A 21,693-nucleotide genomic window follows, 5' to 3' on the forward strand; every position below is an offset into this window, starting at 1 on the left:
GGCCGATCCCCGCCGCCCGCGCGGCCCCTCCCGTTCAGCAGCCGCGGGGCCGTCCCGTGGTGCTGCCGCGGGGCGCGGGCGGACGGCTCCCGTTCGCTGCCGCAGCGGAGATTTAACCGAAGCCTGGCGTGGAGCAGAGTATTTAGGTGAGGGTGACAACGCGCTGAGAAGTCTGACAGGGGTTTCTTTTTGGGTCTCCACATAACAAACTTTTTTTTTTTTTTTGGAACATTTGAAAGAAAAAAAAAATATCATACTTCCAGGAACTGGATTTTCTTCATGTCTGCATAGCTAACGTGTGCTGGTCCCTGCTTTTAAAACTGTGTGAATGGAAAGAACCGATGCGTGTATGCATCGCACCGTCCTTTCCCTGCCCGCCCTCGCCTGCTCTCTCCCCGTTGCTAACAAAGCCGTCCCGTCTCCCACAGCCTCCTATGTGATCACTGACCAGACCGAGCTGCGGAAGATCAAGTGCATGGAGAAGACGGGGATCAGCATCACCCGAGAGCTGATGTGGTGGTGGGGCGTGAGGCTGGCGACGGTGCGGCAGCTGCTGGACCTGCTGCAGGCGCTGCAGCTCTACCGGGCGGCTCAGGTCATCCTGGACTGTGAGTAGCACCCTGCGGGAGCCCGGGCTGTCCCTGTGTTAATTGTGCAAGCTGAAGGAGCTCTTTGCTGGGAACCTCGTGCTCAAATTCTGAAGTCTCTGCTGATTCTTATTTTCTGCTCTTGGTGGGAAGGGGAGAGCTGACGTAGACGAGGAACCGCTGCTCTGGTTTTTGTCCTCCCACCTCGCAGTGTATTTCTTAGGTGCTTCAGGAGCTGTCAGAGTGAGGGCTGTGCTCTGCATGAAGGATGGTTCTGTAACACGTCCTTGTTTTACCATGGAGCTTAGTTGTGTACGTGTGAATTTTTCACGCATCCTTGTTCCCCACTGAAATGTTGCCATTATACATTTAATGTCAACAACCTTGGGACAGAGGAACCTATTAGCAGTTTTGGTTATGCACTCTGCCCTCCTGCAGCGTGAGAATGTTCCCAAAAGGAGCGCTTCGCCCGGCGCACTGTTCTTCTCGCCTTTGTGCAGTCTGCTGTGTTTCAGAGTTACTTTTCTGAGGTAGGATGATTACACTTTGAAAACGCTGTACCTGATTGAGGCAAACCATTGCCTTGTAGAAATCGCAGCACTTTTAAATTGAACTTTCAAGTTTTCTCCGTTGAAACCCGTGTTTAAATGGCAGCCATCCATCGTCATAAGCCAAACAGTGCCTTAGTTCAGTTCCGTTGTGGAATCTGTGAAACCCTGGACAAGACGTTCATCCTTCCTGCACTGGGCTGCCCTGACATGCTGAGGGTGCCCTATACTCCCCTCTTCACGTATTCCCACCCAAAATCCACTTTCTTGGGGACGAGGTGTTTGTGTGACTTCTGCCTGTTCTCCATAGGCAGTTATTAGAAAGGAAGATTACAGATTTTTGTGGGCCAAGATGACGAGAAGAGCACGATGCAGATGCATATGGGAGCTGGGCAGAGCTTACAAGAGCGTACGCTTAGACGACATGGGAAGTGTGCGGGGCACCGCCTGCGCACGGCCTGGGAGGATGCGGCCACTGCGGGCTGGGTTCCGCCGCGAGCTGCTCCGTGGGCAGGGCCGCCAGCGTAGGCACAGCTGGCACTCAGCGAGAGGCGTTTCTCATGGAAATTCCCACCGTGTGTCACAGTTTGCTTGCCGCTGCAGTTCTTTATATAGCATAGCTGGGTTTTTTGTGGGTTTCTGGTGTTAGCGTGACTTAGAAAATTCATTTTAGGATGGAAAAAAAATTCTTTAGCAAGGGTATTCTGAATTTCTGTTGATTAAAAAGGAATATTAAGCACGAGCGTGCTTCAAGCAAATTCCGTCTCTGTAAATGAAACACACTGCCACCAACCCCTGCAGGAGCGCTGCTCCGTGGAGCTGCCGGGGCTGTGGCAGCCTTTGGTTCAGCAGAAGCCCTGTGACTGAGGTCCATCGCTCCGCTCAGGAGACGGTGACAATTCTTTGTCCTCGCTCCTCTGCTGAGTGAACGGAGCTACAGGAAAGTGAATTTTCATCTGTCTTAATGAGTATGATAGTAAACCAGTTATGAACTTAGTCAGTGGCCGCGGCTCTGAGGGTCCAGCCTGAGTGGATGGGATTGAAAACAACGTATGTTACGCTGAAGAAACTGGATCTAGAGATCTCCAATGCAATAAGCCTGGCTCCCCGATAAGGGTATTTTTTGGATGCACTGGAGTAGCTGGTGGCCTGCACGCTGTGGTAACCATTTTGTTCTGTGCCCATGGTGTATCTCACAGTCCACAGAGTTCCTGGGTGCTGCTGTGCACACGCTGCAGCCGGCCGCACCTTCGGCTATCGCTGTTCCTGCCTGGCTGCAGCGCTCTGGGGCCCGCCTTTGTTTGCAGCTGGCTGGCTTTGGTGCGTTCCTTAACATAGTTCATTGATGTTTCTGTAATCCCACCCTGTCTGTTGTGGCTTAATCAGAAAAAATCTGCATTCACCTTCCGAGAAACAAAAAAACATCCCTTTGTTTTTGATTTCCTTTGTGACAGGGGAGGAACTGTGAAATCAGAGCATTCCGTGCAGGGCGGCGCGAGGAGCTAGAAGTGGGTTTGGTTTTCAGTTCTGTTGGGCACTTCAAAAAACCACTGTCCCAGTTCCTAACAGTGAATCACCACAGCACGGTCCAGTCTGACTTGCAGGAATCAGACAGGACACCCAGCTGAATGTTTTGCTGGCAGATTACTTGCAGGAGAATTGTTCCTCTTGTTTCTCCCTTTGACAATTTCTTGCACTACTCTAGTCCCATTTCTGGATACCTGTAAGAATAAGCGTTTTCCTTTGTTAGTTCTTCAGCTTCAGTGGTGACCTGAATGTTTGTCTGATGTGCAGGAAGTTGCAAAATTCATGAAAAACCCTGAAAAATAGGTTGCAAGAGGGAAGTGATCCAAATGTTAGAGGCTTCTAGGTTAAAGTACCGGCAGGGGAAGGTCAGCGATTGCGGAACGCAGGGGCTGCCGGTTGGGACGGAAGCCTGCAGACTGCCTGAAACTTAGTGATTTCCACAACCTGTGACGTTTGTGATCTCACAGCATTCTGGTGCTTCAACAAAGAAACAGAGCTGGTTTTTTTGAGTGTGAGCTTGAGGATGTTGTTTCGTTCAAACCTGCCTTCATACGCAACGCAGAAGAACAATTACACAAACTCCAGAAGGAAGTCAGATGAGAAAGCTTGCCTGACACAGACGTGCCCTCTCCTACGGTCCGAAGCGCAGTGTGCTGGAACTGCCGTTCCTTGCCTTCTTCTCAGCTTCGGTTCCTCTGGAAGTGGTTTATGAGGAGCACAGACTGTAAATGAAAACTCCGGCTTCCTTCTTGTTTCAGATATCCCCCATGCTTTGTTTGTACGCAGAGAAGAATACAAAGCTGTTGTCTGCTTTCAAATGCAGACAGAGTCCCGTGGCTTTTACTTAAGACGACAAGTTGATAAAACAGCACGACAAAAAAAGCTTGTATTAGTACTTGTGCTTATTTTCTTTCCCGTCAAAACATTAATTTGTATTTTTATGTAAATGTTAAATATATTGCTGATAAAAGGTACCAGATAGAAACAAGAGTACAGAATTACAACCAGGAAGATGTGGTTAATAGGCAGGAGAAAGTTCTTGTGTCATCTCTAGTGCACACTCAGCGTTTCCAGGCTCCTGCTCGCCCTCTTTACCACTCCTACAGACCGGAATCCAGCTGCTTTGCTGGGAGGTTTTGACAGCTCTGTACCGGAGCATCTTCACATCTTTTAGTTATAGTTTGTTCCTGTCCCAGCTGTAGCCTAATCTAGTTTTAATATTTCCTTCTAAGATGTATGTGCTCTTCAAGTCTGAATTTAAATACCAATGCTACTGAAACAATTTAGCAATAACTGTAAAGCATTTCTAATGTTCGTTTTAACGTACAGTCCATTTTCCCGATGGGGATTACTGTCTGATAACTGATTAGAATCAGACTTTCTTCTGCGTGCTACTCTTCACCTTTCCTTTGATCTCCTTTGCAGGGATATCACCCTCTAGCATTACCACCTCTGAAAAGGAAGAGCTGGTAGACCCACCTAAACAGGAGAACGTATCTTTAACTCCCACAGAAAACAAACAGAAAGAGAGAGAAAATGAGATCAGTTTGTTGCCATCAGCATACCCTTCACAACCAGGAATATCACCAGCATGTAGTAAGTAAAATAATAGAATCTGATTTTCTTGAACAATGAAATGACAATATAGACAAGAATGCTTTACGCTGACTTTCTCTGTAGTATAAGTCAATGTATTCCCGTTCAAAATGTTCCCAGTTGAATACTTGCCTTTCACCTAGCACTACTGTCTCCTGAGCTGCCAATTCCTAGCTTGATCACACAGCCACCTGTTCTTCCTTTCTGTAGCTCTGCTGGCTTTGAGAGGTGCTGTGGATCTCAGTACTTCTCCCAGGTCTGTGTGAGCACCCCAGCCGCGGCCCGGCGCCATGCCAACACTAGATCTGTGCGTACACCTCATGCCCTCAGTCGCTCTCTGCACGCAACGTAAATCCGGGCCAGAGGAGAGCTGTGCACGTGTCAGCAAGCAGCTCTGTCCGGGAGAGGGAGCAGAGCCACAGGCTGCGCTGAGGAGAGCACCTGAGCGGCAGTGCAGGCAGAGGCTCTGGAAGCTCCATGTCCCTGTCAGGGCTAGAGAGATCTTCACAGTCATCTCACAAAGAGGAACCAGGGCAATAGCTCCATGTCTTTACACGGCATTTCACATTTTGACAGCCTGTCGGAGGTCATACATGGTTAGGCAATTCAGCAAAACATCCTAGATGCTCCTAGTGAGTCCGTGGCAGCAGTGTCACAAAAAAGAGGTGCATTATCAGTGCTGCTAATTCCATTTCAGATGCTGTTTCCGAAGGAACCTTGTATTCACTTCCTTCTCCACCACCTCCCCCAAGAGACCTTTTGAAATCTTTACAGTCAAATCCTTCTGTCTCATCAAGTGTGAAGGTAAATCCCTTTAGTTCTCATTGATTATAACAACGAAAATTTGCTTTAGGACATTCTGTGTTTTTCAGTTAAAGTTTATTCCTCAACCTTATGTTTAGACTGACTATAGTACTAATGACTTGAATTTTACTTCACTTTTTTTTTTTTTGCCAACAAATAGCAATTAATTTGGAAGGAATTTCCAGTATAGATTTTGCAGCAGACTTCAACATTTCTGATGGGATCGTAGGACAGTCCAGCATAAACAACTGACTAGTTGGAATGTCATACTTCTTTTAGTTAATATTTGAAATGTGGTTCCTGCCGAAAACTGGGCTAGTGTCAAATTTAGGTCAGATTGCCTGGAGCCTTATCTAGCTGAAAACTGGAAATCTCCAAGGATGGAGATCTGCCATCCCTCTGAGCCCCGTTCCAAGGCTCAGCTGTCTCACTGTGAGCTAGTTTTCTCATGCTCCCGGCGATTTCAACATAGTCTTCTGTTATTCCTCCCTAGAGCTCTCATCTCCTGTGCAACCTGGTCTATATAGAACCATCCTGTACTTTTTCAGAGTGTGTTTCCCAGATCCATGTGTGCGCTCTGGTCCCATCCTAGTCCTGCATTGGCCTCTTGTTTTATTTTTTTTTCTAAAGAAGATTGTGCTTTAAGACTTTTAACTCGTCCAAGATGATGTTCAAGAGTACCAGCAGTAGGAGAAGACTGCTACAAAGAACGCAGTAGTTTCAGAATTTCCTGAGGAGGGGGTTAAAGTTTTGTTTTCTCAAGTCTGGAGTAAATTAAAGTTGTGAAAGCTGTATGACTATGTGTAGGCTACAGTGGAATTGTAATAACAAGTGGCATTAGGACTCGTCTGACTAGAAGCAACTGTTTTGCAACCACTTCAGAAGTAGCTGTGGAATTCTTGGGAGAAAATAAATACATTATAGCATGAGAGACCCTCCTTTCTGATCCAGTTCCCTGATATATGCCCCAGGCATGGAGATTAATGGTTTTTGTGGCTTGCATTGATGTCACTTCAAATACATATAAGGACTTTAAAGAAAACTAACTCTGTTGTTTGGGGAAGGTGGAAATGCAGATTAGCTGTTTTCAAATATCTTCTACTGTCAAGATTTCTATCAGCAAGACAAATCAACACAGGTATTACAGAGGGAAACCATACCGAGTGATTGCGCAGTACCTTTCACAATTTCTTTCAACAATCACAATGCTCATTTGGAAAATAAATATGATGCCTGAAAGAGATGGAGAAAGCATACAAATGTTTATGAGATTAACTCGTTTCTTCTTCCAACGTGTAGCCCTGCAGCTCTTCTACTCCTCAGCAGGAGACGATGACTGATCTCCCCAGTGGGAGTCTTTTGTGGACCCAGAAAGAAGTTAGTAATGCCACAGATGGGTTCAGTGACAAGAGTAGAATTTGTGAAGGCACTTTTGCAGATGTCTACAAAGGTCAGAGGCACAACATGGTGTATGTCATCAAAAAACTGAAAGAGGCAAGTGCTCCACTTCTTTTTTTTCTTTGCAGGAGTTATTTTATTAGAATCCCTTAAACAGTTGTCATTTAAAATATTCTGTGGGCAGAGAACAAGAACTGCTATACAAAAATATAAGAGAAGTAAAAGAGAAATTACGTAAGTAAACCTAGATGCAGCAAACACGTATGTGAGATTGTACTCATCTGGATAGTTCTGTTCACTGTCTTTGTGGGGGTAGCCTGGAGGTAGCCAGCTGCGTGGATAATAGGATCAGAGATGTCTTCACGCCAGATTTTGTTCTAATTTTCAGATGTTGTCTGTGACACAAAATGGTCATCAATGAAAATAGCCTGTTTGCTAAAGTTGTCATCTAGAGAGTAAAAGGCCTGTACGAGTGCAGCACCTTAATAATTACTGTCGTTACTTTTTTTTTTTTTCAGACAGAATGCACAAGTCCAAATTCCACCCAAAGATTTTTTCATACAGAAGTACAGATTTGCTTTCGGTGAGTGGTCGACTTTCGAAGGCAGCCTGCATATCCTGCATGCACCGTGTTCCTGGGCTCTTCAGTCACACTGATGCGTGTATTCCCCAGGCACTGACCCGTGCTGGGGACTGGGGTTATGCACTGCCTTTGTGAGAGCCCTGGGGAAACGGCGTGCCTGCCTGCCAGAGATGTGCTGTTCCCTGCAAAGCAAGCACAGCCCCTTGCTACTTGTGGAGATGGTGAAGGCGTGCTGCCTTCTGAAGCTTTGTATCCCTTCTGGCTGCTTGGAACCCAGCTGTGCTATAGCTCTCTCTCTCCTCTGCTGCTAGTGTAGCCTGCTGCAAACACGCTCAGGGCCATTCTGTACTTCTGGCTACAGAACAAAATATAATTCCCAATTGTCTTGAATTTAGGAGTTTATTCCAGCTTAAGAATGCATTTTCCCACATCGCTCTCATTTCATTTGTAAATCATTGTTATCTGTGCCTGCAGGTGTTGTCATGTCAACATTTTGCAGCTGCTGGGTTTCACGGTAGAATCTGAGTTGCACTGTCTGATATATCCATACCTGCCTAACGGATCACTACAGAACAAGCTTCAGCATCAAGTAAGCAAGTATCCCGAGTCCATTATTTATCTGTGATTACAAGTCACGTTATTGTATGAAAAGCAGTTAAGTCTCTCATAATTCTAAGAAACAGACCAAAAGAGCCCAGATAAGCTGTCTGTAGGTATTAGGCTCTTTTTCAGTTTTTCGACAGCAAATTAGGTCAATAAAAAGCTTCTGCTTTGCAGCCTTCAGATTTTTGAAGTAATAACTAATCTGCAAAACATACCTATCCATATCGTAATATCTCACTGCAATTGGAAATGTGGTTCTCATCATTTTCATTCTCCTTCTACGACATTTTAGAAGGGCTTAAAGAGAACAGTTTGAGATGTTCACACCTATTGAAAGAGCGTTTGCAGAGATAATATGACAGAAGGAGCAGAAAAGCAACCCATCAAAACCAGTACTGTGCCTCTGCGATGGCATATAATTGATGCTTTGAATAAGCACGATCTTTGCTGTATCCTTATCTCACTGTTGTCATGCAGCAGGCAAAACACGCAGTGCAGTGTGCAGCAATAAGCTCCTTCCTGGGCCTAGAAATCACAGATTTCTGCCTTGGACAAAACTTCTGATTTAGGTCAGCTGGCATTTTGCTTACAATTGCGGTGGGACCAAAGCAGTCTTTAAAATGAAAATGTACTGCTGCTATATAGTTTTAATTGTTTAAAAAAAAAAAAAAAAAGACCTTTGTTTTTTTTTCTTTCCTCATTACTTCCTTGCAGGATGATTCTGCTCCACTGGCTTGGGAGACGCGAATTAGCATTTCTGTGGGACTCATCCGAGCTGTGGAGTATTTACACAACTTTGGAATTATTCATGGGAATATTAAGAGGTGAGGGGTTTGGCATATCAGCACTTAGCTGTTCCCTCGTTAATTCCAGGATTCCTTGAGCAGAAGTGCCTGAAGGGTTTTATAATGTTGATATTCATTTGCCATGTCATTCTGCAGTCTCTTGTTCTGTAGAATCTTCACCTGATCATGTTTAATTTGTCTCTCTTCTATAAATGATGGAACTATATTCTTCTGGAATAATTTTTGGAGTGTTTTCAATTCCCCTCTCCCTTTCTCCTAGTCTTTACCCTTTCACTGTTACACAGCAGGCCAAATGCTGTAATTTTTCCCCCTCAGAACTTGCCTTAACTTCAAAAGTGTAAAACTTCACATCAAGTTAAAGCAGTTACTTGAGCAGTGTTGTTTGTCTTTCACAGCTCGAATGTCTTGTTGGATGAAAACTTCACTCCAAAGCTTGGACATTCAGGTCTGCGACTGTATTCTGCTGATAAAAAGTCCGAATGTACTGTGATGAAAACCAAAGTCCTACAGGCTTCTCTTACTTATCTGCCCGAAGATTTTATCAGGCATGGGCAGTTAACAGAAAAAGTCGACGTATTTGGCTGTGGTGTGGTACGTTGCCTTTTCCCGTCTTCTGTTGTGTTTTTGATGTTTGTAGACAGGAAAATGGATGAATGAGCACGTTCCCCACAGAGCTGTTTGTTCCTGCAATTTCACTCACAATTGCTAACTATATAATGAGCTGAGATTCTGGTTTTAATTATCTTCATACTCCAAATCTACTTTATTTGTGGCAAAGTGATGTGAATCTTATGAACAACAAAATGGCAAAATGTTGCAAAAAATTATTACTGTTGGTAGTTTGAGAAAAAGAGTAGCAGAAAGTTTTCAGTTAAATTCTCACAGTTGTTACAGATCAGCCACATCTACCGCTATAAACATCATCTGTCAGTTGGAATTTCAGTGGAAATAGGAGTTTAAAATGTCACTTCTCTCAAAAATTTCCACTTTAACAGGAAGTTCCTCTGTTTGGTGTCACTTCTTATATAGATTTATATTGACTGTCTTCTTATTGAACGTCATTTGTTTTTTTATCATCTATTGTACCTAACTATAAGATCTGGACTTGACTCTGCAGGTAGATCTAAACTGTCATAAATTCTGCCCAAATTTGGCATTGTTAAGCATTTAAATTCTTCACATTGTGAAGTGTTTAAATAAAAATTAAAATGCCTTGGCAGTTCAGTATTCCTTTACAGAAACTTAAAAACAGATTTTATTGTGAACAAATTGTTTTATCTGTCAAATAAACTTTCTAGGTCTTGGCAGAGATACTGACAGGGATGAAGGCACTGGATGAAGGAAGGAGCCCTATTTATCTGGTAAGGAAAAGCAGAAATAATGAACACTATCATGAGTGAACGAGGTTGCTGTCATAAAGTGAACTTACATTTTATAGAAATGTTTGTTACTTGCAGTATGCTTTTCACATCCTAAAGAAGTGATTTTTAGAAATTATATCATGGTTCCATTAACATCAACAGTTTATCACCTTTAGACAGAAGTAGAGCACATATTCCCATCTCACGTAGCAGACTCATGAGCACTGGCTTTGCTGTGTTAGGAGATGCTGCAGCATGACTGGTTTGAAGCACATTCTCATTTTCAGACTTTGTGCTGAAATGCTGCTGCAGGTTTCTTACGTGCCAGGACATGTGTTACGAGCCAGACTGAATGGGGAATCTGGGTAGGCTCTAACTGCAGTTGCTCATTAGCATGTGTATCAGGCATTTAGTATTACACCAGTGTCTGGAATTTGTATCCTGGCCAATTTGTCCAAGCTGTCATTAGAATGACACAAACTGCTTTCACAAGCAGCCAGAACTGTCTAGGCTCACTGGATACCATTAACACCATCTTCATAAAAGCAGACTCCACCTGTAATCCTTCTGTGCAGTGCACTCCTGGTTTGCCATGTTGTTGCAGCCTTTAAGAGGAAGATGGTAGTTTTCGTTTGTATAATTTCCAAAGGGTTCAGCAATGTCCAAATAGCTTCAGAAAAAAATGATCCCAGGTTTCTGATTTCTTTTAATAAATGTTTGAAAAAGTTCTGTGCAAAAATGCTGCTATGTACAGGGTTGACTATTTTTCATTCCTTTAGGTGGGTGTAAGCATAGAGCAGCTGGGTTTGCTTAGGCAATTTAACATCGGACACATGCAAAGAAAATCTTTGGCCATTTCTCTACTGTGAGAATAAACATTTCTGTCACTTGTACAAAAGGAGATCATTACAGTTTTTAGATCTGTAAACCAGTCATTAAAGAGCAATAATAACAAGTACATGGGAAGGCTCCTGTTCTCAGTGATTCAGATGGAATTAAATATTGGTGTTAATTTTGTCTTCACTAATGCACCTTTTTCCTTTGAACAGAAAGATATGATTGCTGATGAAATCCAAATAGCAAAAGAAACCTCATACTCCAAAGTCAAGAATTTGGAAAAGCTAGCTGCCAAGGAAATATGCTGTAAATACCTGGACAAGAAAGCAGGACACTTGCTGGAAGAGGTTGCTATTGATTTTGCCTCAGCCACTTGCCTTTGTCTGAGAAAGAAGAATTCTAAAATAGCAGAGGTAATATTTTAACAACGTGACCGAGAATTTAGCCTTTGTGACAGCAAGGTCTAAAGCTACAACATTTTCACCCCAACTTTTTTTGGAGCGTTGATATAAGAATGTGTGTGAGAAGGGGTATAGGGATTATTCTGCATTCACGGATTTTGTTGTTAAAAACAGGTGCTTGAACTTATGGAAACAGCTGAAAATAAATTGAGAGAGCATTACATCTGTGGAGGCAGCACTTTTGGGTTTTCCATGAATACTCCAGAAGAAACTGATGATGAGACAACTAATCTCAGCGTGGACGTCCCTTCTGCAGGGCAGAATAAAGAGGACAGCGCACAGCCAATCATCCTGGCAAGTGCTGGTCAGTGCACACCTTCAGTAGGATTTGTGTCACCTGACACTTACTGTGAACAGATGTCAAGGGTCCCTTGTGAATCAGATGAATCAACGAGTTTCGTATGGAATCCTGAAGAAAAATCTACAGATGAGCTATCCAGCAACAACTGTAACAATTTAGAAAGTATTGTGAGCTCTGATTGCAGGATAAAGGAGAAAACAAAAGCAAATGGACTCCGGGAAAGAAATGCAGCATGCATCAGAAGCGATGGCAACTTGGAAATGGCTTCTACTGCACAAAGCACATTTCAACCAAAAAATGCAGACCTTGACTCGTCATGTTCATCCCAAGGTAAATCTAGATAAATCTGAAGGGTGGGTGCAGGACGATCTAGCATGCGATCGTTCAGGTGTTTTTGGCAAAAGTGTCCGTGCTTCTGTTCTAACCCAAGTCTATAACAGTTGAGGCTCCTACTCCTTGCTTATGATTTTACCAACAAATCTACAGAATGTTCTCTGGTTTTTTTTCTGTCAGTTTTTCTGAGCCAGATTTTTAATTTAAAATTGCTGTCTGTGCCTCAGACGCAGATGCTTTTTTTTTTGTCTCAGTATTTGGATTTTTTTTTGTTTTTCAGCATTAGCCAGAGAGGCATCTTGGAAAATAAAGATAAATGACCAAAAAAAGAAGCTAATGGAAAATATTTTGCTGTATGAAGAAGACAAATTAAGCAGTTCTGAACTTTTTGATTCTTAAACTGGACGGATTTATTAGCTGTGACCCCATAAGAAGAAATAAGGAGTGTCTCTTCGTTAGAAAGATGGTAAAAGTACACCTCTCCTGTGAGGCTAAGTAGCAGATTTGGATCAAAAACATGATCCTTCTCTGAAGAAAACAAAAGTGATTGCTCTGAGAAGAAACAGGAAATATCTCTCCTAAAACAGGCTAAAGCACAGTGCAGCTCTGCCAGCAGAAACGCCTTCTTTCTTCTCATCTGCATTACATTTGAGGTCCTTGTGTTGTGTATTTCAAAAAGCATCTACAGATAATATGTGTCTTATTAAAAAATCAGAGTCCTAGAAGTTACAGGGCAAGCACCAATCCACAATTGGTTAGCAATACCCTAAAGGGTATTGCTTGTCATTGCATTGTATACGAGGAGACAAATCTTTGAAGAGACTGGAGAAGGTTTCAGTTTTCGAATGATCTATTTCATATACTCTTAGTCCGTATACCCAAAAACTCTGTTACCAGAGAAGGAAAATTTTATGCAAGTTCTCAGATGTATTCTATACGGCCAATCTCAATTTGAATTGCACTGAAAATAGTTGTAAGTAAATAACTGAAGACATGTCGATCTACTCTGTGGGCTGCTGTACTAGCTATATGCGTTATATAATTAAGTCTAAGCAAGTTTCACTGTCAGGAGCTATAGGACAGTGATTAGTACTTCATGGGGTATTTCTGAATGTTCTTTTTTCTCCTAAGTGTCCTTTAAACCTTATTGAGGTTTCTCATTGTGTTTTACTTAGTGGCTACTATATATGTTGGATTTTAATTTAAAATATCTTCTATTGCACTTACTCTGTGCAGTCTATGGAAACAGAGGTTTATGGTGAGCAGGAACTATCAGACCACGTAGCTTATGGACACACGTAGGCAGAAATGCATGTGGAAGTGCACCAGAGATGAAGGGAAAACCTCACCTTTCTAAACTGAGAAAGATAATTTAGGCACAGTTGTGTCTACAGTACTTTAAAGGTTTTGTTCTTTCACTGCAGAGACTGAAATATGGAAGCTGTAAAAATAGTCGCAAAGTCAATTGTTTTATTCTTTCCTTTGTTCTGTGTTAATCTTAAAAATATTCTGAAGTATAGAACTCTACCAGATGTTTATTAAGTATAATGTAACATAGGTCATATTCTCCATAGTCTTACAATAATGGTACTCTTACTTTAGCTATTCAGTATAATACATGTTTTAATCTCAACCTGATAAATTTATGCTCCATTAATAAACTTGAGAATAAAAACCAAAGAAGCCCTGTCTTTATATCCAGCTTTTTCATGATTTATAGCAGAAAAATGTCTTACTCTAGCTTTCTAAAGTGGTATGTATGTGTTTACACGGAAGCAGCTCAAGATCTCTTTGCACACACCTAACCATTAGCAGTTGTAGCAGTAGTGTAAACATGTGCATGTGTCCTCGTCCACTGTTAAGTAGCGGATTCATTTTTCTCTGAGATATTCCTAGAGAAAGATTCTCAATTAAATCAGTGATTTCTGGGATTCCAGTGGCATTTACTGCTGCTTAGATGCAGACTCCATACTACAGTTTGTTCTTAAGACACTGTAGCTCAGAAGAGGAAAGCAAACTGTTTTTATCTGTGGACACCACACTAATGGCACAGTATATAAATGGAAAAAAAAAAACAACTTGTTAATCTATAGACTGTGCAAATAAAACGAAGGTGAAGATTGGCACCTTCCAAAGGCACGGCTAAAACCCAGAGAACGCACATGATGCTGTGCTGCGGGCTGAGGTCAAGGGCTGAAATAGTGCCACGATAGGGTTTTCCTTGCACGTGTAACGAACGCCGAGCGAACCCCACGGCAGAAGCCCCGCTAAGGGCACGTGGGGACGGGGCCGCGGAGCGCTTCGGAGCGGCGTCCTGGGCCACTGGCGGCGGATGGCTCTGGCTCCGCTGGCTGTGCGTTGCATCCCTTGCTCTACAGCAGTTCCTACCTGAAAATGAGATGACTGCGCCGTGCACTGCTTCCGGAACTTCGCTAGATTCTTAATTTCCTACCAGCTGAGGCATCCCGTGTCCGGGTGCCATTCCCTACGCGCTTGCTGCTGTTTGTTGAACGGCGCGTTTCCCCGCAGCGCGAGGGCAGAGCGCACCTTCGGGCACCGCGAGAAGGAGAGTGCCCGAGCACAGCCCCACCGCGCGTCACGGATCCACCGATCTTCCGGAGAGAAGCAGCGCCTCCGGCTCGGGCCCGGGCCGCTCCGCCATCCCGCCGCCGCCTGTCACTGCCCCGCGGCGCCGTGCGGGCGGGGCGCGATGCGGGGCGGGGCTCCGAGCTGGGCGGGGCGCCCGGTACCGGCTGCCCCTCAGGGGAGCGGCGCGTCCCCGCACAGGTAAATAAATGCCACTCGCGTTTCTCGCGCTGCTCCGTGTGACGGCCTCCCCCCGCTGGTGTCGGCCACCCCGCGCGGTGAGACAGGTACCTCGGTTCCTTGCAGCCTGGTGCAGCGCTCCGTGCAGCAGCCGCTTTCCCCGCCGTCCCACAGCTCCGCCCAGAGCCGCCCCGTCCCCGCGAAGCATCGCTGAGGTGGGCCGAGCGGCTCGGCGGGTCCTTTCTTCCCGCCCTTTTCGGAGCGGGTTCAGCCAATCGGTGCCAGGAGCGGTTCCGGGCCGCCCAATGGGCGCAGCGGTCCGCCCGAAGGTCCCGCCCACGGGACCGTCACCTCAGGAGCGGCCTCAGCTCCCCCGCGCTCTCCCCGTGCTGTGAGGCCGGGGGCATCCGAGCGGCGGCTCCTGTGGTGCCCTCCTGCCAGCAGCAGTGCCATACGCTTTTGTCTGTGACAAACTTTTTCTAAACCCTATCAATGAAAAGTTTCATGTGTCTAAAAGCACAAAGCTTTAGTCACAGTTTCCGAAAAAGCATATGTATAAAATTAAAACTATGCAGTGTCACTGCTTGCCGTCAGTCAGTCCCGACAAACCGTACCAAGGGCAGCGCTCCCGGCCCTTCTCCTGACAACCGGTTTGTGCTGTCACTCGGAACTTCAGGGTTCCGTCCTCGTTTTCCCCTGTCCCGTCGGTGCCCCCCGGGGCAGAACTGCGGCAGCGCCGCCTTCCGGCGCGCCCCACAGCGGGGCGCGGGCACCGCGCAGCTCTGCCTTCCGGGTGACAGCGGCCGCAAGGGTCGTCACGGGCTGGGAAAGCTCTTCAGTTCGGAAGCTGAGGTAAAAACTCTTTGTTGCAACAAAATTTCTTGGGTTTTTTTTTTCCTGTTTGGATTTGATGTTGGCCAAAATTTTCACTATTTTTTTTTTTTTGGTTTGTATCATTTGATAACGTTGTTTGATTCTCACTTAATATGCCCTGATGTACAACAGTCATCCAAACCTACCGCAGAAGTAAGCAAATAGTGATACTTCTACTGCGAGGCTGAGCACGATGAGAGCGAACTCCAGGGGATCTGACAGTGATAAAGGCAGAAGAAAGTGATAGTGCACAAAGTGCACATTTTATTTATATATAAATATATACATACAATCCAGTAATTTTAACCTGTTTTCACATGGAAACAAGTAATAGATGATCATATTTAAAAGAATTTCCCCTGGCTTTTGGGCTTTTAACATGCGAGCTGAATTTCCGTTATTCTTCACAGGTGCTGGAGAGCTCAAAGGTATTAAACTCAGAGGAGAAATACACTATTTTTGAACTCTATGAAGCCTTAGTCCGTATTCTCTGTTATCAGGCAGTAATGATACCAACTTGGTGCTGTGTTCTTATCTTTTGCCATGTCTTCACGGCAGCTACAGTGACACAGAACCATTCCTGCAGCAATTCTCAAATCTCTTTCTTTGATTCACTGCTTTACTTCTTTATTCTTCTGCCTCCAAAAGGAGAGTCTGTACAAAGTCATTTTGAACAGCTGTAGAATCTGATGCTTATGTTTTATTCTAGGCAGTAGCAGAGCACATCTGACCTAGTTTAGCCATACGAGAGACTAGGTTATACTACCCTCTTGAGGTGGATGTTGTATTTGCAATATAGAAAATGTGCACATTTAAGTCACTGGGAAAAAGAGTTTGTGATTTTTTTATTCTCCTTTTGGGGGCTGCTGGTAGTGGCTTGTTTGGTTTCTTTCTTTCTTTGTTTGAAGCAGCCTTAGAATGTGCTGCTCACTTAGCTGGATAACAGCATAATAGCCTTGACTAGATTTTGATTCTCTAGACTAACTATGCCATGTTCTTTTCCTCTGCATTGAGTAGAATTAATTCTGTACAATTCTGTCAGAACTCTAGAAATGGATCCTAACTGCAGTGCTTCCTTTTTAGGGAAGGATTTACACAGTGTCTCTGGCCAGGAGTTTCCTTACTGTGCTGCTGGGAAATGTACTGTTTGACTGCTTTCATGGAGCATGCTTGGAAAACATTACATATTTTTCAGAGATAACACTTAAGTAGTAGAATTAAGGATTACCATTGTGACTTCTGTGCTCTGACTGTTCCCTTTCATAACACTTCTGCAGGTTATGTACCTGAGAAGTCCATGTCAGCATTCTCAAACAGGACTAGCTGTGCACTGCAGAGAAGATTGCACACCTGAAAAACCTTCTACTGTCCATACATTTGCTGTTCTACAGGCGACCATCAGGCACATGCACGACTTATGGAGCTGTTCAGCAAATGCTGGTAAGATCTGTACCCTGGGGATATGTTATGAGATAGGCAGGAAAACCATTAAGCTATTTCTTCTGATTGTGGTACCAAAACATTATGGCTATTTGAATTGGTGCTAAGGATTCTAAGTATATTTATTTTCTGGTTGTCTTGGAAATACTTACTCCTTTATAATTAGTTTTTCCTTTTGCCTGTAAATCTTGTTTGACTTCTGGTGGTATAATACAAGATGGTGCTAGTGGAATCAAAGAAATCGGTTCACCTGGGTGATAAATTCTGTGACAGGAAAAGAGAATGTGTCTAAGAACTGACCCTTGCGTTTGTATTTACCTTTATGACATTAGCCTATTCCAGGGTACTTTACAAAATGTCTTCAGGCATTGACCAGAAAATCTTCATGGATTTACAAATCTCTATATGGGCATTCATGTTGGCATTTGGAAGCATGTAATTTGCAGAAAAGAACATGTATTATAGTGGAGCATAGTGGTGTATGGACTTGTAGCACGAAAATTTACCTTGTTTTTCTGATATCTAGCACTAGTACGGATATGATTCTGAATCCAAGTAAGTTAACTGGAAAACTATTTTATTTTAACTGGAAGAGATATTGGGTGGTTTCCTTGATAATATCCATGTTAACACATCCCTTGAGAATTAAGCACATTTGGTAACTGCAAGTTGATTCCATGTGCATCTAGTTTGCACAGTTCATTACATGAGCCACCTAGTTTGAGATACTCTTAAAAATAAGAAATGGTCGCAGTTTCAGCATAAGCTTTATTCTCTGTTACAGATGTCTGTAGAAGTGTAAGATGAAGTTTCCACCAGTTTCAGAAAGGATTCATATAGCTTTCAAAGATATCATTTTAAATAGTCACAATAGATACTAAGGAAGGAAATAAGCCTACATGTCAGCCTGTGATTCACATTGCTCTTTAAAGTTTTGCTTGTAGATTCTTGTCTTTTCTTAGAGCAAACTACTCAAGTTATGTACGCCTTTCTTCCTAGAGATGTTAATTCAGTAATAGTTTCATTTTCATGTAAAACTTAAATCAGGCCATCTAGTGCTGTGGCTGTCCTTCAGCTTGCTTCAGTTGTTTGTTTGAGTTTCTAAAAAGGCAAAAGATAGGTTGTTTTGAAAATCTTAATATTTTTTCTGAAAATCCTGTTTTGTGAATCTGTCCAGAAGTGCTTCAAGCACCCAAATGAAGAAAGAAGATAAAGCTTTCACATAGTTAAATTCTTTTGGGGTATGCATGCATAAAACTGTCTTATTTGTGTGATAGCCATAGAAGCAGCCCTTCAAAAGGAATTCAGAGCATAGGGAGAAGAGCTTGTGGCAATTCTTGGGATCCTGAAAAGCAGGGTGAAAGAAGAAGCCTGACATGATATATGGTTGGAATGTGTAATACAGTTTTGAAGTCTGGTATAACTCTTAAAAGATTTGGAAAGGACAGCTTAACATAGTCAAGTGCAAATAAAGAGTGAAGGGCTGTAAAGGTTAAAAAAAAAAAAAAAGTTTGTGGTGGGGCTTAGTACTCAGAACTTTATTAGTGAGTCATCTAGAACTATCTTATTTACTCTACTGTGACTGTTCGAAGCTAAACTAGCATTTTCTGAACATCAGATACTTAGTTGTTCTTTTAGTAGCAGCTTAGTTACTTAGGCCCAGTCATTTCTGAAATGCTGTTCTGATTGTTTCAGGTGACAAATGGCTGACAAAATTTTGTGGGTTGGTTTTTGTTTTTTGTTTTAAATCTCTGCTTTTATGACTTTTTTGAAAATACCTTTAGCATTCTCTTCAAGAATGTCCTGTAGCATCTTCTCCAATGCTTGTCCATATTCTTGATATTCTCTTTCTGTTATCTTGACACCAATTTCAAAAGGAACATTAAACTATAAAAACATTAAAGGAGTTTAATAGATTATTTTTGGACAAGGACACTACAGGTTAATGTTATTTGTAGGCATGATGATAAGGAAGAGGTAGAAAATGTTATCTATTCATGTAATAGTGCTGAGGCATGTAATGATCATCTGTTAAACACAGTACATAGCTACTGCAAACAGAACTGCACGATAAACTGCAGGACAGAAAACTAGAAGAAACGTGCATTATCGTATGTTAGTTCTGAAATGTAAGTGAATCCTTAACAGGAGATTGTGATCTGCCTTTGTAAAGATAATTTTAAATTATTTCATGCTATCAATGCTGGCAGTTTCCATGTGTCTTTTTCTACATGCCCTTCAAGTTAAATGATCGTGGCTTTCATTTGTACACTTCCTGTGGCAGAAATTATTCCCACCCCAACAAAATCATTTAAACTTGTATGTGAGCAGGAGTGAAAAATACACACCTTGATATCAATGCTGTTATTGTCATCTTCTCCCTCCGTTTCATCTGTATCCCAAAAGCTTCCTGTGCCTCGACGATGTAATCTTGCTGTTGGTTTTCTTGTATCCTTTTGTTGCTAGAAAGCAAGCAAAATAACATCTGTATGAAATCCCTATAATCAAAGTAGGCTGTAGTGGGGAAAACAGAACTTATAATTAATGCAAATGCAGCAAATAAGTTAGAGCCATCACTGACTTCTTTTAAAGTTATGTGGATGCGTGGGTATATAATAACTGAACTACTATTGCTGCATTCACTCTAATAGGGATTTGTTTAAGGGTTCCTTATGGAACAGCCACCTTCCAATTAATTTTCAAAGTGTATGTTAACAACTTATTTAAATGGCTGCTTTGCATTTGTTTGTAATTCTCTGGAATACCTCCTTCCTCTTCCAGAAACGTTATCTTCAAAACCTCTCAACATTGTAAAGAATCTTGGCCTTAAGGAATTATAGAGGAAGACAATTTCAAAAAAGCATTATTCTGAATTTTTACCTGTATGTTTTTATATGCAGGGCTTAAAAAACTAGAGCCAGCCAGAGCAGTTTCTGTCCTGAGGATGCTGAGAAGGAGAATTCCTAGCAGAGTAACTCTGAGAAACATGATTATCTTCGTTAGGCGGTGCTTCAAACTGAAAACCTAGGTTAAAAAATTAAACATATTTTATAATCTCTGTATCTGATTGAATCCCGATCTAGTGAAGATATTTTTCCTGATTTGAATGATGTGCAATTGTTTCTAAAAACGGGTGTAGGAAAACACAATTGTTGCATGCAAAAAGGCAATATATCCTGTCAAAAGAGATTATTACTTACTGTGTTTTCTTCTATAATTGAGATGTAATAGCTGGAGCAGACAGGCTAGCAGAGAGAAATCACAGAGGAAAACTGATGAAAGCTTAGAAATGCTCTGAAACTTTACCAGGCTACTTTTGTCGCTTCACCAAACTGCTGCTCTCTGAAGCACTTTATATAGTGAGTGGAGTATTTGTTCTGTGCTGTGATATTTCTGAAAATGCAGTCTGATGTGTATTTAAATTCCTTGGAAACTTAGTGTGCTTGTGAGATAACAAAGACAACAAAAACGTGAAAACCGCACACATCTGTTGCTGCGTTCGTTTCTACGTATAATGCAGTTGTGCAGGGAATTGCGTGTTTCTTCTTTTATTTTTCTGCTGTGGTGTTAACGTTGTTCCTTCTAAAAACGAGTAGCTGTAATGGTTTTTTTTTTTTTTGAGAAGGGAAAGTCCCAAGCCTTTTTACTGTTATCTGGTGCAGTGTAACAGAAAAGAACTGTATTCCTGGCCTGTAGTAACAGCCATGTCTCTCATCTTTGCCCTTAAGTGTGCTTCCTCTCTTCTACATTCTCTCCTGGGCTCTGTTCTATCAGATTTTGTTGTCCTGTTTGTGGAATGATCCAAATATTGAAAGAAAATCATTTCTGAAACATGTCCATGGTATCAGCTGACTTGGTAGCGCCGAGAAAACTGGTAACTGTGGTAGAGCAGCTGAGAACGAACGGAGGCAATGGGCAGAAGCCCCACTGCAACAAAGCTGGATTAAGTTCTTGTATGGTTAGAGCTCCGTCTTGACTTTTGTCTGAGAGCCTGCTGACAGAGAACACCAAGTGGCACAAAGATAGTAGGCAATGATGAACCACTAGAGAGCTTCTGGCTCCTAACAGAAGCCCCTTGCATTTTTGTGGTACACTGTGGATTCTGACCCCAGAATCAGCCGTTCCTGGGGTCCCAACACAACAGGCTAAACTGGACCTTCCTGCTAAGTAGTACTGAATCTTTAAGTGTTGAAACTCATAAAATTTAAGGGTAACTTTTAACCTCCCCAATCATGGAACCTAACGCCCCCATGTGAAAACACTTTTCTGAGTACTTAGAGTTAGTGCCCTTTTTCCTTAGAATGAAGGATACTGAAACTCAACTAAGAGTCACACTTCGATTTTGAGTTTCATTGGAAGGAATGCGGTTATTTCAGGACTGTATCATCTCCACAGCTATTAAAGCCAAGGGAAAGCCCTCCAAGAGCATCAGATACTGTGTTATCACAGACTTAAAAATGGGTAAGGTACTGGGAATATAAGGCAGCCTTTTCAGTTTTCCAGTTACGATTATCTTAGTAGAAATGGAAAATAAAAGAACATACCATGTAATAACTGTGTAATCTCAGATGGAACTCTTTGAATGCAATGTTAAGTTTTAGATGACTTGATTTTTTTTTTTTTGGTTAAGGCTACAATGCTTTTAAACAAGAAAAGGAATATTGTGTACATCAGTGGGTGTACACAGAAAGATAATTTCTGTGTTGCTGTGAGAGAAAATAGGATGTTAGTGCACAGAGCTACCAAAATAAGGTTTGCTTTTTCTACAGAAGAGATGTATCATCTTGATTAAGCCAAAACAAAGAGAATGCACAGGAACTGCTGCCATGGAGGAGGAAGGGAGTGAAGCATAAAGAAAAAGTGTGACTG

General features: G+C 42.6%; 1 protein-coding gene and 1 long non-coding RNA gene across 2 annotated transcripts; both read left to right on the forward strand.

Moving 5' to 3' along the window:
- Positions 429–13,425, forward strand: LOC110405037 (interleukin-1 receptor-associated kinase-like 2; the record flags this gene model as incomplete). The annotated part of the gene is given in 12 exon segments (XM_021409933.1): positions 429–608; positions 4,088–4,258; positions 4,956–5,062; positions 6,362–6,556; positions 6,979–7,043; positions 7,518–7,632; positions 8,361–8,470; positions 8,848–9,043; positions 9,751–9,813; positions 10,863–11,063; positions 11,226–11,742; positions 12,026–13,425. Coding segments are annotated over 12 exon segments (2,039 nt in total), but the record flags the coding sequence as incomplete, so codon positions are not given.
- Positions 14,758–21,581, forward strand: LOC110405043. Its single transcript, XR_002442649.1, has 3 exons — positions 14,758–15,363; positions 16,662–16,824; positions 19,725–21,581. It is a non-coding gene; the product is annotated as an uncharacterized LOC110405043 (long non-coding RNA).

The sequence above is a fragment of the Numida meleagris genome, chromosome 11, assembly GCF_002078875.1.
Source record: "Numida meleagris isolate 19003 breed g44 Domestic line chromosome 11, NumMel1.0, whole genome shotgun sequence".
Taxonomy (NCBI): Eukaryota; Metazoa; Chordata; class Aves; order Galliformes; family Numididae; genus Numida; species Numida meleagris.